The following is a 17,319-nucleotide window of genomic DNA, read 5'->3' on the forward strand; positions in this document are numbered from 1 at the left end:
ACCCCCCTCCAGCCAATTGCGTGGGCCGATTCTCATGATCCCTGCATTGTCACGCTAGCAGACTCATGAGAATCGGCCGACGCCATTGGCCGGAAGGGGGTTCCTATGGCGGGGAAAAGCCACTGCATTCCTGAGTCGCATCCGTATGTAGCAGGTAGAGCACCTTACACACAGGACCAGTCGATGGCAGCTTCCTTCGTAGGCTGCAAGAATGAAGCCTTGTCACCGGACTGCCCGAAGCACGTTGTTACGGCCGGTCTGTGAACGTCAAAAGTACCTTGCAAGACTGATGTTTAATAATGGATATCAATATGTCAAATTATTGTGAGACAGAGTATTTGAGAGAGAGAGTTTTTGAATAAGGTGTTCAGCTCATTCGAAATACTCCAGGGCTTGTCACCCTGCTCCAAAATTATCTATAGGGTGCACTAGCTGGAGTGAACTACAACAAAAGCAGAAGAGAACGACATTAGCTGGCATTGTGACAGATCTTATGTCCGGAGTTTGTCTCCGAGCTGGTAGTCTTTGCTAATCAGCCGCACAGGTCCGAAGGCAGGGAGAGATTTCTTCCTGATTTCGACAATTTTTTTTTTATTGTGACCAGTCCTACAAAACATGTGAAGAGGAGAGTGCAGCCCTATGCAAAATTTACATGTCGCATGCGGGGTTGATTGGTTCTGAAGGAAAACAAATTCTGTGATGCTTGAGTGGTGCGTGTAAAGTTCTCGTTTGTGCCTCTGTCAGGGTAGTTTCTTGTTCCGTGTGAGTGATTTGTGTGAGAAGACAAATGTGCAGTTGAGATATTGAAGTGCTTTGAGTGGAATGGCTTTCTTCTCTCGTCGCACAGAGTTATGTTCACTGGGAATGCTTTGTGCCCGCTCAGTATACTCCCACAGGTCAACTAGTTTGCTGTTTCGTTTATAAGCATATCCATGTGACCTGAGCTGAAAATAATCTCGCTTGCAAGGGTGGAAGAGCGGTCTAGTTGGTAGTTCATCTTGGGGGAAAAACACAGCGCACTCCTGAGACACGGACAAAGAAAGGGAATGCGTTGCAGCGGCTGTATCGTATACATCATGGCACACAAAAAAAATAATTTCGCACCACCTACACTTGTGCTTATAGAAGATGAAGGCTCCTATGGGGAGTGCGTTATTAACGACGATGTTTCTGCAGGCGCCCTGTGAAGCTCCAATCTCAGCTCGTTTAGTGCTTTTGTACCTCGTTTTTCTCATTTAACTTGTTCGTGATTGCAGAGACGTGATATTAAAAAAAAATTGGCACAGGGCGCGAAATTTAAATTGAAGAGAATCAGTTTAAAGTTCCCTAGTAACTACGTTTTAAACCATTGGAGCTCTGAGAAGCATTTTGAATGACTGAGTTGTAGATAATAAAAAAGAAATTCCGGCGGCGTAATTTATAAAAAATAGTAGTTCCATCTCATCATTTTTCCCAGGTATGAATGATTCGCGCAAAACTCCAGAGAGGGACATGGAGCAGGCCGCTTGCGCTCGTTGATAGCGACTGCGGCTGCGCGAACTTGAGTGCGTCATGTCAACAGCCCGTGCACGTGCGCTGGCTCTGCGCAATGTCTTCCCGAGAACATATCAGATTTCACGGGCTTTCTTCAAAGCCAAAAATCCGAACTTTCCAGATTAAGCGACACACACGAAAATTGCACCATTTGTTTTTCCTCTTAGTGCTCTATAACTTCAGAAAATGCTTAAATGATAGGCTCAGGCAGCACCGCAACAATGTTGATAACAAAGAGTCTCGTAACCTCAGCATGCATTGCCATGAGTGCGACTGCTCCCCACAGTTTAATTTTTGCCGAGTTGTTGCTAGGAACAAATACCAGCTGTGTCGTGAAATAATCAAGGCTTCGAATATCAAGAAGTATGGTGATACATGTGTAAGTGCTCCATTAGTATCTTTATCACAAAAACAACTTCGCTTCCTGAATTGCACATCTTAGCTTGTGTTGGCTTGCAGGAATCCGGGTGCATAAATGAGCTCTTTGCGTTGTTTTCTGTTTTGGTGCCTAAATGTATTCATACGCACAGCGTGCCAAATAAATGTCAGTTGTTAGTTCAGCGCTGTGTTGTCCGTTTACTCCTTTCCTCTGCTCTCTTCTTTGGCCTTCGGCCTTGCGCTGTTTCACTCATACCATGCATAACCAACTCGCCCATCAGTTCGTGCTTTCAGAAAAGAGTTCCGCCGTTTCCAGCGACCTAGGAATTATAAAACTGACTTTAACAAATTAGTTCGGTTAATGCGAACTGTTAGTTAGCCTTGGCGGCCGTTAACAATACTGCATAAATTAATTACTGAAACCTATATCTGTTTTAAAGCGATAGCATCAAATATCCCGTTATGCAGAAAATCCGGCGTCGTCGGTGTCGTCGTCGGCGTTGTGCGTGAAAAAGCAGGTGGCCCACCCACCTCCTAGATCACGTGACGTTGTGACGTCATCACAACCTGCCCACCGTTGCAGGTGGTACTTCTTAGGCTAGCGTTTCTAGAAGCTGGATTTTGAGCCACGCTCCAAGCATCATATCATGGTGCTGAATGAAGAGTTCGAATTTGAATTTGAAATTGAAGATTTGTCGCGATAGGTTGCTCGGGAAGAGCAACCTGTGTCTCACAAGCCGGAAAAGGTGGCTGTCACTCAGGCGACTAAGGCAATGAGAGACGCCGTAGTGGAGGGCTCTGGATAGTTTTGACCACCAGGGGTTCTTTAACGTGCACTGACATCGCACAGTACACGGGCCTCTGGAATTTCGCCTCTGTCGAAATTCGACCACCGCGGTCGGGATCGAACCCGCGTCTTTCGGGCCAGCAGCCGAGCGCCGTGAACACTGAGCCACCGCGGCGGATCAGCATATATGAGCATGTTGTCATAACCTAGGCGAAGTGATACGCAAAGAAGACCCCAGGTCGCTCAACTCTGTCTCCTCAAGTTTTTTTCTTTAACCGCTGGTTCACGTCACTTGGGAAACTCGGTGTACACTACCAAAGCACCCACCGACGTCAGCTGGCAAGAACGTACGAAGCGAAATGAGCATACGCCATGAAGGCAATGGAATAGGAAGCATACTGTATTTTCGATACCACTGACGTCCGGATGAAGAGATCTGCAGAGAAAGGGTTAAACTATGACGGAATAATAAAAAAGAAGATCAATTAAAAGAAGGAAAATAAGAAAAAAGGTATGGAGAGATTCCTCGGCTGCCTTGGCTATGGCCAGGGTGAGCGTGTTCACAACACTTCCACGGACGCGTCCTGTCCTGGTCCCGTGGTCTCTGGAGGGTCACAGTCGAGTGGCAGATGTCTTGACTTGGAGTAATCACTATATGTATAGAAGTTCGCGAGTAGTCTTTGTTGTGCTTTTCAGTTTCAGTCCTTGGTTTACTTTTTTGTTTTCGCACACAACTAGGTCACTACAGAGCTGACACGACGCCACACTTCTGTGAAAACAAGTTGTTAAGCTTGGCGATACGATGTCTTTACAAGCTTCTGCCAGGAGTCCAGCGCAGCCGTATGTTTGGGCCCGTGTATGCGAGAATCGGAACGAACTTTCTAATCTTGCTGCACAAATGCGATTAATTTGCTTTAACTCGCACATTCATTCTTTCTAAAAGAGAAATTTCATGAATGGCTTAGTTTTAGGGGGGTTTAACGTCCCAAAGCGACTCAGGCTATGAGGGACACCGTAGTGAAGGGCTCCGGAAATTTTGACCATCTGGGGTTCTTTAACGTGCACTGACATCGCACAGTACACGGGCCTCTGGAATTTCACCTTTATCGAAATGCGACCGCCGCGGCCGGGATCGAACCCGCGTTCTTCGGGTCAGCAGCCGAGCGCAATAACCACTGAGCCACCGTGGCGGCGTCAGATTTCATGAATGATGTCCGAGTATAAGCTAAACGTCTCACACGGACTACCAGTGATGTGGAGGTCGTGTCTTAATCAACCGAAACCTCCCCACCCTCTGTTTTTTTTCTGCCAGTCCCCATTCTATGCACATGACATCAGTAAAGCACAACTTCCTGCTCAGCTCGTTCCACACCCCAGCGCCTCACGAATCTAAGTACCCTCCTTACTATCGTCTAAAAAAATTCTAAAATTAAAGTCTTTAGCATCGCCATTTACAAACTACACATAACCATGGACTTCATGAAAAAAAAAAAGATTTTGGCGTATAGGACTACATGTACAGTCCAGGTCAAAAGTATACAGCCCAAGGGGTTTGCTTCTAAGCTGTTTGCGGGGCTCTCTGCCACATCTAGCAGTCCAAAGGTTGGAAGGACAGAGGACGCGAAGCCATTCCTCTTTAGATGGATTACGGGCGCTGAGGACGTATAACGAGGCATGCTGCGGGCCTCATAAGCAAACCCAACCCTCATAAGCACTCTACACTTTTGACGGGAGCTGTACCTCACAAACGCTGCTTGAGACCTGTCTATGCGACTGCACTTTGCATGGCGTGTCATGGCTTTCACGGGGCCGTATGTTGGACTGCGTACTGCGAGTGGAGAAGTCCAGCTTTGCTCTGCCCGCATGCAGAAGCCCGAGGCTGACGCGGAGACGGCTGGCAGAAGACAGCGGGCGAGGACGATTTCTTCTTTCAGCTACCTTGACTTCCACTACGACAGACGATGCTACCCAAGCGCACAAACTCACACACGCTGTGGACTCCGCGAACGGTTTGGTGGCAGCGATCTTGATTTGGACACTTCCTTCGCACCCAGTGAGACAGAGAGAGAGAAACGGTTGAGCTCGAAGGCCGCGTCTTCTTGCAGGTGCACTGGGGTTGGCGGCGCCACAGAAAGCCACGGTTGCTACGTCGAGGACGACGTCAGGTAAAGGGACAGCAACGCAGGCAGTGTTGTCATGGTGGCAGTGAGTAAACAGTTCCATCCTACTTCAGCATGGCCGTTTACCTCTGGAAGAGAGAATGCAGACCTTACGTGAGAACACTTGTGACCGCTGTTAAGAAGTGTGCGGCAATGCAGGTTTAGTCATACTGACAGGTAATGGAGCTGATGCATGTGCTTTTAGAAAACTTGATAAAACGTGAGTAGCTTGGGTGCCCTAGCACAGAGCCTAGATTCCGAGCTCTCCTGTAAGTGCAAGTTCCAGCTGAAGGTTTAGTTTTTTAGTGGCATTAGACGCTGTCGGTGTTAAAGTTGAGACGACGTGCGTTTCATATAGCAGCTTTCCGCGATACAAAGCGCGTATGAATGGGAGAAACGTTGCGACTAACGCAACAAATACTTGCAGGACGCCTAATTACCATTAGAGGCGACAAGACAATAGCATAAGCACCTCATTGTGAGCGTGGCAGAACTTGCTCCTTCCAAGGTATACATTGACGGAAGTCAACTGCCAGGGAAACCAAGAAGCATAGTGGATGCCTTTTCTTTTAATTTGTAGTTTTTTTATCAATGGAAAATCAATGAAAGCAGAAGAAAAAAACAACCAAACGGCTCCGATGGGATCCGAACCCACGATTTCGGAATTTCGCCTCCAGTGCTCTACCAACTGAGTTACGGCGACGGCTATCCAGTCTGCTGCTATCGGAGGTACTTGTGTGTAGTGCAGCCGAGCCTTGAGAGTGTTCACCAGCGCTACCCTCGTCCATAGCGGCGGGCGTAGTACGTCCTGTATTACCGCGAGGAGCTTGGTCGAACGGTGAGGGCGGAAGCTGCATGTGCGAGAACCCTCTTATGCTACCTATGGCATCAAGGCTGCCAGATTCGAGGCCCTCGTAAAACTATTAAGCATGCAAGTGAATGGAAAAGAGGTGCTTGTTATGACATACGTGACGGAAGCATAGGGAATGTCTTTTCTTTTAATGTGTGTTTTTTATGAATGGGACATTAATAAAAGCAGAAGAAAAAAACAACCACATGCTGCCTGTGGGATCCTAACCCATCGATAAAAAACTACATATAAAAAAAGACATCCCCTATGCTCCTTGGTTTCCGTGGTTGTTGGCTTCTGTCATTTATGGCATAACGGGCTCCTCTTTTCCTTTTACTTGTCTGCTGAAGAGTTTAACGAGGGCCTTGAATCTGAATCTGGCAGCTTTGACGATATAGGTAGCATAAGAGAGTTCTCGCACAGCTTGAGTCTTCACCGTTCGACCACGTTCCTACGTGGCACTCGCGGTAAAACAAGACGTACCCCGTCTGCTGCTAAGTGGCGCTAGTGAACATTCTCAAGTTTCACTTACGCTATGCATAAATACCCCCGAAAGCAGCAGATTGAACAGACGTCGCCGCAGCCCAGTTAATAAAGACAAAAAAAAGTCACCGTAGCTCAGCTGGTAGAGCACCGGACGCGAAGTTCGGAGGTGGCGGGTTTGTATCCCACCTGCGACATGTGGTTGTTTTTTTCTTCAGCTTTCATTAATCTTCCATTGATAAAAAACTACAAATGAAAAAAAAAAGGACATCCCCTACGCTCCTTGGTTTCCGTGACTCTTGGCTTCCGTCAGGTATGTCATAACGAGCACCTCTTTTCCGTTCACTTGTATCCTTCCACTGTAGCCAGACTCTTGGTTCTTCCCCTGCCAGCCATCTTCCGGCCTCACACTCCTTTCTCCTACAAGTGGAGAGGGGATTTACATCTCGCCCCTTCGCCACCTGCCAACCGTGGCAGGTGGTACACCTGTGTACCCATAGAGTTTCTTACTATTTCCTAGAGGGAAAGCTGGCGGCGCTGCACTTCAGCCACCATGGACGCTCAAAACATCATGGGGCGGTGAGCTACTTGGTGCGGGACAGTCGTATTTTTTTTTGGGGGGGGGGGAACACGGAATAGAAGAGCGAGGCATCTCTTATTTTGGGCAAACTCTGCATTTACATGTTTTTCTGCTCATTTGTTGCAATCATTACGCAGGATATTGAAATTTAGGGCATTCTTGATTATCGAACAGCATTTATTTTTGGATTATTTTTTGGCCAAAAGTTGTAGTTCTGCAGTGGGTAGCTCACCGGCCCATGACGCTTTCAGCGCCCATGGTGGCTGACGTGGTCTTGAGGGGGCTCCATGCAAACTCCCATAGAAGGGGCGCCAGCTTTCCCTCTAGGTAATAGTAAAACACTCTCTGCCTGTACCACCCTGTACCATGCCTGTACCATTTACCAGATGGCAGGAGGCAAAATGAGACACTGCCGGTGGGTATGGGAACATGGACCTCTATGCCATCTCATAATAAAAGTGTGTGACTTGTTCGAACTCGGGCGACTTTGCTAAGCAGCATAGCCTTCACTATCCGACGTACTGCCACTGCGGGTGGCACGTAAAGGAACGTCAGATATCGCTCGGCGGTTGTCGTTAACAAAGCTCCTCTCGTCTGCTTGCTTCACTCTTGAGCTTAATCTTTCCGGAAGTTGAGTCTAATCAGTGGATCGCTCGTAACGCTGATGACGAGCGCGTTGACGCGGACGAAAATACGAGAATTTGGACTGTTGGCCAGTTCTGAAGTTCAGCTACAAGGTTGGAGCATTATCGGATATCAGTCATAAACGCGAATTTTCTGATCGAAATCGAAAATGAACAAAATGACTAAGCTGCTGCTCTTGACGTGTCCATCAGCCCTCGCGATGACTTAAATACCCCTTCTACTGTCTCACTTCACCACCGTTAAACTTTAGATAGAAACCCTTTTGATATTCAGGGAACATAAGCTGAAATCGACTTCTTATTCATCGACCTGTCACATACAAGAAAGCAGACAACAGCTGCGTCGACACTTCGGCACTGCAGCGGGTTGGCGACGCGAAAAGCTGCTTTCGTGCTTCTGCAGTGCTTCGATTCACGAAGGCCGACAGACTAAGCCACAAATGAGGTAGTGCGGTATAAGGCGGGCCAGATAACATCGCTTGCAGGGCGGGTTCAGAGGCGCTCATAAATGTTGTCGGTTATCTTAATTGGGTAGTCTTCAAAATGGCCTGTGCTAGTCTTAAGCTGCGGCTTACCACAATGGTGTATTATCCTCCGAATGCGCCTTGGATCGGCGAACTCGCCACTAACCTGACAAAAGAGAGAGCTCAACAAGAATTCGACTCAGTGGAGAAAACCGCGTAGGGAAACGGCGTCCATGAATGCGGTCACTTAACCGAAAATTTGCAGCGCATATGCAGTCGCTGAGCGCGATGCCTTCTTATGACAGTAATTGATCACCATCTAGGCTAAATGTCACCTTTCCACAAAAAGAAGTCAGGAACTCAATCGCAACACTAGTAAGACTACGTGGCCTGTGGCTTGTCTTTTTTGGAACCGCTAGAGTGAAACCATGGCCTTTACAAACATTCGCATTAATGCAATCACAGCTCCTGCAAAAAAAAAAAAAAAGTTTGAACGCCACCTGGTGTTAACTGCGTTCTAATTCGTATCTGTTCACCTGTGCGCGAGTTTAGCGGCGGAAGGATAAGTATTTCGCCCCTGAGCTTCTTGTGCGCTTCTTAATGATTTGATCGCGTGCTTTCATGTATTTATTGTTTGACTCCGCAGGATTGTTCAGCCCTGTACACAAGTTGCATTCACGCAGTCATGCTGCGTAATGTTCATGAAGCAATTCTGTGAATAAAGTATTAATTACATAATTATAATAATAAATCAATATGCTAACTACGCGATTGCATCAACCAGAGGTTAGCTCAAGACTTTCTTCTGCTTTCCTATAGTCTGTTTTATGCGATCAGTGTGCAATGAGACATTTTTTTTGTTATAGAAAGCTGTTACCACCACCACCACCACCACCACCATAATCACCAGTATCATCATCATCATCATCCAAGGTGCAGGATTGACATACCGCAGATGACGCTTTTGAAGGGCCTCGCTGTAGCGGGAGTCTGCGGCAGTCCGGCAATGGTCAGAAGCTGGTTGGGCGCCACCCAGGAGCCGTTGCGGCACACCAGCTCCCGGGGACCCCGCATCTCGTACCCTTCGAGGCAGTAGTATCGCGTCACAGAGCCCTCGGCCGGCGTGCGCCAACAGGTCTCCTCGCCGCTCACGTTGTAGTAGCCGTTCACAATCTCCGGGGGCTCCGGTGAGCATCCGGCATCTGCGTGCGCAAGGAAATCCTCTATGGATGCGAGCTGGAAGTTACAGCCAATCGCCACACAGAGATTATGCGCGATTTACCAACGATCACACAGTTACATGCTTCTTACGGGAGAGCATTACGCATCTGCCCAATATACTGACAGGAAATATAATACAGATGCATACTAAGTAGTCGAATTATGTCATACTGTACAATTTGGAATTAAAAGAAAAGAAAACTGCACCCACAGAAAAAAAAAACGGCAGCCGATTTAGCATGGTTAGGCCAAGTGTTAATGAGGTGCGTTAACACGTTTTAGTGATTGCTTTGCTGGTTATGGCAAGGGACACGCAATGTAAGCATTCACAGAACGATCCCTTCTACACGAGACTTGACTGGTTTATGGTTTCTGAGGCTAAACGCAAAAGGCGCCCGTGTGCTGTGCGATGTCAGTGTGCGTTAAAGATCTCCAGGTGGTCGAAATTATTCCGGAGACCTCCACTACGGCACCTCTTTCTCTCTTCCTTCTTTCACTCCCACCTTCCTCCCTTCTCTTACTTCCATCGAGATGCGAGACAATTGTTGCGTGATTTACTTTCCTCCAAAGCCAAAAAACCAAGTTAGTGCTAGGGTATTAACAAAAAACATACTGCCATAAAGACACCAAAGACAGGACCGGATAAGGTATAGGACAGCTCAGGTTGCACAGCAGGATTCACTTATAAAGCGTCGCTGGCGTGCCGGGCAATATTGGTCCGCCTCATCAACGCGCGCTCATTCATCCTCTTATCGAAGCCTTATGCCTCAACGGCCCTGACAGAATTTTTGAGGTTGATGCGACAGTTATCGCTCCAAGCCGTTAGGTCTCTAGTGCCGCTCAAATAGCAGAGCACGATATAACGGCTCTTAAAGCAGTCAAAAAGATCACCGCGCGTTTCTCGAAATGCATAATTTTGTCCACGTAGGCACCAAATATTAGTCGTCGCCGCAGTCCCAGAGCACGTATGGATATCAGGCTTTCGAGTTCCGCGGTGCGGATGAGCTCAGGCGAAAGTCGCGGTCGAATATGCGTGCGAAAGACGAAGCTGGATGAAGTGTACTCAAAGAACAAAGGGACAGTGCGTTTTAACCATACTTAATTTTGTCTGGTCTGCGTACTCATAGAAACCTGTACAGTGTCATCTTAGCGAGCTATATAGCAAACCTAAAAAGAATTGCTAGTATTTAAATCTGCTGTATGTTTACATAAAACGTATGTTTGAACGATCAGACGTGAGACTCATGCTTACTACTTTGCAGCTCCCCGAGCGTTGATACCTGAGCTCGAAATTCCTTCAAACACGGTGCAAAGGGACGGCGACAAAGAGAAATAAACGCGATAAACATAACAGCGTTGGCTGCCAGGTGACTCATTAGCGACGATCTAAGCGAACTACATTCATACCAGCAATGACAGTTTAGTGAATACTGACGTGAGCTAGCTTGGATGGTTGCTGATAAATTGGCTGGAAGTCAGCGCCTGCGTGCTCTTCATGTTTCTTTGAACCATCTTGCTCTACAGATTACGCATCTATTTATGCTCTACTAACCGGCCGTGGTAGGAGCCAGATCTGCACTGATGAGACTGACTTTTAAGACATTTTTTTCGTTAATAAATACTCTCTCCACCTTGCATTCACATGAAGGCTCATTAAAGCTATTTCAGAGACCTGCATTGGTCCCTGAAGCTACGGGCTCAGTCTCCTTACGGTAGGTAATTTCTTTTTGTGTTTAGAGTGTCCAGTCTCCGACCTTCCACAAAAAGGAGGGAAAACAGCACAATGTGACCGAGCACGGCGTCCTGGCTATATAACGACGCCGACGTGACGTCGAAGCGGATGATAAAGCTGGCTGATTGGCTCTCGGAAACTGGCTATATATTCGTGCAGGCATTTGGCGAACTTGCTGCCCGCATCAGTGGCCTCATCAAGCATCGTGGAAGTCACGTCCATAGGTCGGACGGCGTTCCAGTCGGCACACAGCACAGGGATCGTATATTTTCTGGACTGATTCTTTGGAACCTTTTCCATCGGCTAGCCCTGCATTTGATAGCGGAACCAGAAGATGACATGATTTTATTATTTATTTATGTTTATACAATATATACTGCAGGCCTTGGTGTGGCTTCGCTGTTAGAAGAAGCGGCCCCGTGCGCTACGAATCCGCAGATCGAAAGGACCACTTTTGGGAGGTGGGCGTTGCGTTATTACGTGAAGGTAACGGTTCCAAGGGAGAAAGCAAATATACATCGAGCGAGGGCCGCCTAATGTCCCCTTCGTGTCAAGTTGCATGACACGTACACCCCGTCACGTACGACATCATCTCTGTTATAGCACGTCCCTACAGGCACAGCCACGTTGACGTGTCTGTGTCGGCACGTAGGCGTGATGCGTCGATGCTATGCCGCCCCTGACCTAAATGTGGAGATCGTATAAGCTCAAAACTGTGTACCTGCGGCAAAGAAGAATGACCTAGACGTGGTGACTGTAAAGGAAGAACTGTATATCAGGGCGTCCGGTTTCTTTTCTTATCAGTACTCCAATGTGGGCGGCGTCTGATAACGTTTCGAGCATTTCGTTTTAATTCACGGGGATCGCCGCGGTGTGCCGGTTACGATAAAACGAGTGCCTGATAGTGGTTGGAAGTGGCGCTCACGGGGCTCTCCAGGTAGATTAAGCGCCGTGAGCTCGTCACGCCACCGTTTTGATGCTCTACGCATGCGAACAGGAGCGAAACAAGATATATTCGAATGGTGCTTCTTGCTGGCTTCATTTACGACGCATGGCCTTTTCATTGACGTAATATGACATTGTTATTACGGAAGTTTAAATGGGGGTCGTGGAACTGCTGATACATTGGTAAATTGGTGCTGATAATGATAGTTACAAAAAAAAAATTGCGCCTCTCCCGTAACCGAGAGTAGAGTAAGCATGGAATGTTTACGGGCCTAACACATGCTCCATTGCTCGGCTTAAGCAGCTGTGACGGTGGCGGCATTGAAATCCAGGACGATGCAGAAGCGTACGCGGACATGACGAGACGCAGGCCTGACAAGAATGTATATGCAGCGCGTTCGAATACTCCGCGAGCGTGTATACATCTGCCTGTCAGAGGGGGAAAGGGCTTGAAGGCCAAGCAGCCGGTCTTTTACATGCGTGAGTGTGGGACCGCAGCGCCATCCTTGGGGAGGGAGCGAAAGTTTTCCCCCGAAAGCCCTTCTCGCCCTCTTTCTCTAAGCGGCCTTTCTCAAAGCCCCTAACAGATCACGTATGACAACGAAGTGTATTGTGGCATGTATGTGCTTTTTCCACGCGTTATTAGAAATCGGAAATTATAATTCCGTGCATTATCAAATGCACAGCTCGACTGATATCTTGATAAACATTGAGAACACACTGGCAGCAGTTATTTTTTGTGACTCGTTTGGAGAGCAACCGGCGCTTTATGCCGGTCCCGTAGGAGGGCTTAGGGAGTCTCGTTGAATCTCGTTAAGTCTCGTATGGTGCCCGGATGTTCTCGTTTCAGAGCCCCGGATGAGTGGAATTCAGTGCCCGGATGATGGCTCTCGGTCTCGGCGTGACGTCACCACAATGCCGACAACGGGAGCTAAAAGCATTTCATGCTTAAAAAAAACGTCGCACGCTTTTTGGTGCTGGAGGATGCGCACAGTTGGTGTGTAAGAATGCATTTTTTGTGCATTTGATATATATATATATATATATGCTGAGAAGGTATTTGCAGTTAGCTTGTTTTGAGCCGCCGAAGCTCTAAACCTTTGAAGGGTGAGGAGGAGTCTCGTCGTCGCCCCTATCGACCGTGGTAGCTTCACAGGCGCTGTTAGTGCCCAATTTTAGGGCTCAAACGCTAGACCATGTAGTATGGATACTTTCGACCAGCCTTGTACACTCTTCTGGCCGGAGCGCCTTTCATGGGCCGTAAGTTTCTGAGACGCTCAGTGCACACCTAAAGAGATGGTGCAAAACGTGCGGTGATATGTCCAATAAACCCGGTGCCGTCATAAACGAAGGCATACACATCAAACTGTGTTTGTATACTGAACAGACATTGATAAATTCCTTCAAGACGCCTTTCGTACATGTGCTTACAAAGGGACTCCTTCATGCCTTGTGGATATAACTGACTTCATATTTTCAGGCTTTTTTTAAGTGCTCGCTTATTTAATCAGCCTGTGACGCCTTTCGGCGGTGCCAACCGCTCTACGGCTACCGGTGCCAGCACAGTGCTGTTAATTTCAATTTCCGAGAGATCCATGAACCGCAGTAAAGCGTTGGTGAGTTCAATTTCCAAGGATGTGCGGGAATCCAAGCTACGGCCTGTCGCTCAGGCACACTGCGACTACCGCGGGTATCGAAAAAAAAAAAATGTTTGAGATGAAGCAAACGTACAACTTGCGTGCTATACAGGGAATGGATCGCTCTGCTGCTCGAGTGCGGAGCGGAAGGGTGGAAGGGGGGCGCGAGTGTCGCTATCCGGCCGGATGAAACGAATGAGTGATGGCGGTCGAAGCCCGTCGTTCGCGTCGCGAGCGCAGATGGAGTGGCACGGCGCCACCTTGCGGTCGCAACGAGCGTGCCTACGTCGGCCCGCCGCCTCCCTTCCCTCCAGCTCTGCAACGAAGTCTCCGCGGCGGCTTCTACGAGCACCGCATACGTGCTGCGTTTGCTAGCGCGCGGTCGTCGCGTTCCCCAACGATTCTCGAACCCCGTTTTCCTACTCTTCTTTTTTTCTTTCTCTCTGCTCCTCACCGTTCGATACGGGCTGTCATTTCGCAAACCACACCCTGTCGAACGACGCCCCCGCCGCCGCCAGCTGTTTTATATGTTTATTTCTTTTTACTTTCGACAATCACCTCCAGTTTGGTCACGGCGACAGGTCGTTCTTTGCATTCGGCGACTGGCAGCCACCCAACACTCAGGCGAACAGAAAACGAAGAAGGAGTGGGAAAGAGCTGCAAAGAAAAGCTTTAGTTTATGACCGAGATTTCTCTTCCTTTTCGCTCGACATTATGCTCTGGTTCGGTGCCTGTACTGCCCGCCAACGCGCAATATACTGAGAAAAACTCCATCGCGAACGAAAAGCCCTCTGTGGTCCCGATCAGGAGGATCGCAAAGTACTCGTTTTGAAGCTCTTTCGTTTTTCGCGCCAGCTCAGTTTGCCTTTTGGCATTGATGTTGGTGCCTTCGTGGTTAGTTGAGCGTTGCAGTGAACGAGCTAATTAAGAGCAGCCGGATTGGAACTTGGACTGTGAAGCGGTCTTGAAGCTGGTCGTAGAACGCGGCCTACTGGAGCCTGTCGCTGAAATAAATTTGCTGTCCATGCCTTGGCAAAAACTATTTTAGTGCGAAACCAGTACTTAACGCGATCCCAACCAAGAATCTTGTGTGAAGCCTCGGATTCCCTCGGGTAAACTCGGTTTAGTTCGGAGGAGCTTCGCGCCAGGTGTAGTTTAGCCAATGGGAGAGTGACCTTGAGGGTGACTCCTCGTTCACCTGTCTTGTCCCATTCGTGCAGTACTAATGTTTTCTGCAGTGAACCAACTAGCCCGCAAGAAAGTGACCATGCAGTGACCATGCAGAAATAAAATAAATACTGCCGCGACTGGGTTTCGAACCCACGGCGGTGCGAAAAAATCAGCTTCGCTGCCCGCTCCATGACAGTACTATGCTACCACCGCAGCCGTTCACGCCTCGTGTTGTTGTTGTTGCCTCTGATGTAATAGCATATACCCACGGTGGGGGATTGGCCAAAGTTTGGAGCAAATCCAAAAGAGACAAAAGTTCATCCAGATTTATCGCAAACGGTTCACAAATAAAAATTGAGGAATCTGGAAAAGCGAATAACGAAATTTGAGAGATTCTGAGGAAATTCGAATGAAAAACGAGGAAACTAAGATTGGTTTGGTTTATTGGGGTTTAACGTCCCAAAGCAACTCAGGCTATGAGAGACGCCGTAGTGAAGGTCTCCGGAAATTTCGACCACCTGGGGTTCTATAAGGTGCACTGACATCGCACAGTACACGGGCCTCTAGAATTTCGCCTTCATCGAAATTCAGCCGCCGCGGCCGGTATCGAACCCGCGTCTTTCGGGACAGCAGCCGAGCGCCGTAACCACTGAGCCACCGCGGCGGGGCAAGGAAACTAAGAGGTGAGGGTTAAAATAAGTAATTTAAGAAATAATAATTATAAATAAATAAATTTTGAGTGAAATATAAAGGAAAAGAAGTGTTAACACGGAAATCTCCCGGTTACGATAGCATATATCTATAAACGGGAACACACTCTCGCGCTGTGCATTGCACATCGTCGTCTTATCAACTGCCATCTGCGGCGCAAACAGATCAGAGCAGGTCAGCTTAGCCTCGATCAGAGCTTAACCTGAGCCAAGTATCGTCGCCAGACGTGCCGACGACCCAGAAAACGTAAACCACGAGCCAACCAGGCTAAACACGTGCTTTTGCAAGTCTATTCGGTTTAAATATTTTAAAACCGTACCACTTTTCTTTCTGCAGATAAGAACCTTTCTGTACTTTCATGCATGGAGGTTAGAGCATAATAATTTTCTGTTTCAGGAAACCGCTGTATTTTCACTCTCATGAACCATGTGTTTGCGTTTAAATTAGAAAAAATAAATGACTTGGAACGTCGCACAGCTCGTACCAGTTTTCGCGTTCTTTTCTCCAAGTGGGTAATGCACAATTTCGTCTTCTAATATGCCCACAGTGACATAATATTCTAGCATATCTTATTATGAGCACTTATTCGGGGCGCAAGGACGCGCCTCCGGGCAATTTACTTTTCTGTAACTTTTTCTTGCTCTGTCTTTGGAGACAAGCAGGTAATGTAAACATTAGATAAGCTAAGTGGCGAACCTCGTGTCATTTATCTATTTTTTGTCCTATTTGTATCATTTTTAGGAATTTCTAGGCATCAATTTTCTCGTATAAATATGCTACCATGATTGGTTAATACAAGAACAACAAGGGTTTCATGAACCACATGGAAAACTTCTTCCAAGGCTAGAACCTAGGCTTCGGAACATGATCGACAGCTGAGAAGAACAAGTGGCGGCAATAAAGAAAGGAACCCATTACGACCATTCAGCCAATTATTATTACAGAAGTGTGATTGACTTCTGTATTTTTTCTTCTAAATATTTTTTCTCTGAACCAATAACACTACTAAGATGTTTCCACTTCCCTACACCAATAACAAAGAAATTTATTATTTTCTATAAATTGCCTATTCCCTTTCTTAAGCAACACTGATGATACACTGAAGCTGGCCTGTATCATGCATTGCCTCAACTGATGACTCCAAACAAAAAAAAAAACATAAACAAACAAAAAAAACAAACAAATTTTAGCGGTATAATCACAGAGGTTAGTGCCAAATGTCAGCAGACCTTTTACCATCTAGAAAAGATTTCCCATCCCCGTCCGACTTCGCACATGAAATATGTGAGTCGACAGAGAGCGTGCATTCGGAGTCTCTGCCACTTCGCCATTCACTTAAAGACTTTGATCACGGAGTCCTCTGTGTGACCTCACGGTTTGAATTTAGTGTCAGTGAAATTTTTAAATTCAGTTTTTTCAGCTAAACATGCAGGTTTTGCAGCCGGACAAACGTCGACGTACCCGGAAACAGCCATAGAATTGATCTTTGTCTACAACAAAATTTTGATGGAATGGTCATTGGTGTTCTTTTAAGGAGCAGTTTCAATAAATAGCATGCAAAAGCAAATCCCCGACGCTTGCTTTCTGCTGTTCGTGACTCCAATCGGGAAGAGCTTGTCCACACGCCAAACCATCCAGTTTCTCTCGCTGTGTTTGCAGTATTTTGTTTTCCGAGCCTCGCTTCCCGTGGGCCTCGAGGCCCTCCTTCCTTCCTTCATCTCTTCTGGTTGATTTCAGTTCCGGCCACAGCGTCGCGGTGGAGTGGCGCAGTTCGACTTTGCGGTTGGCTTCATTGTTCGCATCGATCCACCCTCAGTTCGCATCGACCACATCGCCCTCAATCGATGTGGGAAAGCAGCCCCGTCACTGTTTGGCGCTTCGCCCAGCGTTATTGGGAGCCGCAGAGGGGAAGGGGTGGGCTTCCTTCCGCTACACATTCGTTTTGCAGCGGAAGCAACTTCTCCCAGGAACATGGGCACGACAGCTGACTTTTCCGCGCGATTCGTTACGGGTTCGGAAAAAAAA

The 17,319-nt window shown here is 47.5% G+C and overlaps 1 protein-coding gene across 1 annotated transcript in view; it reads right to left on the reverse strand.

The window, feature by feature from the left end:
- Positions 1-4,418: 4,418 nt before the first annotated feature.
- The window catches only part of LOC149339324 (uncharacterized), a 73,669-nt gene continuing 60,768 nt past the window's right edge, over positions 4,419-17,319 (reverse strand). The window contains exons 4-5 of the mRNA XM_089550458.1: positions 8,829-9,080; positions 4,419-4,946 (exon numbers count right to left, since the gene is read on the reverse strand). Of these exons, the coding sequence (XP_089406584.1) occupies positions 4,843-4,946; positions 8,829-9,080 (356 nt within the window). The 3' untranslated portion in view covers positions 4,419-4,842. The remainder of the gene's footprint in view (positions 4,947-8,828; positions 9,081-17,319) is intronic.

Source organism: Amblyomma mixtum, chromosome 6, assembly GCF_055824585.1.
Source record: "Amblyomma mixtum isolate Tamu chromosome 6, ASM5582458v1, whole genome shotgun sequence".
In the NCBI taxonomy this organism is placed as follows: Eukaryota; Metazoa; Arthropoda; class Arachnida; order Ixodida; family Ixodidae; genus Amblyomma; species Amblyomma mixtum.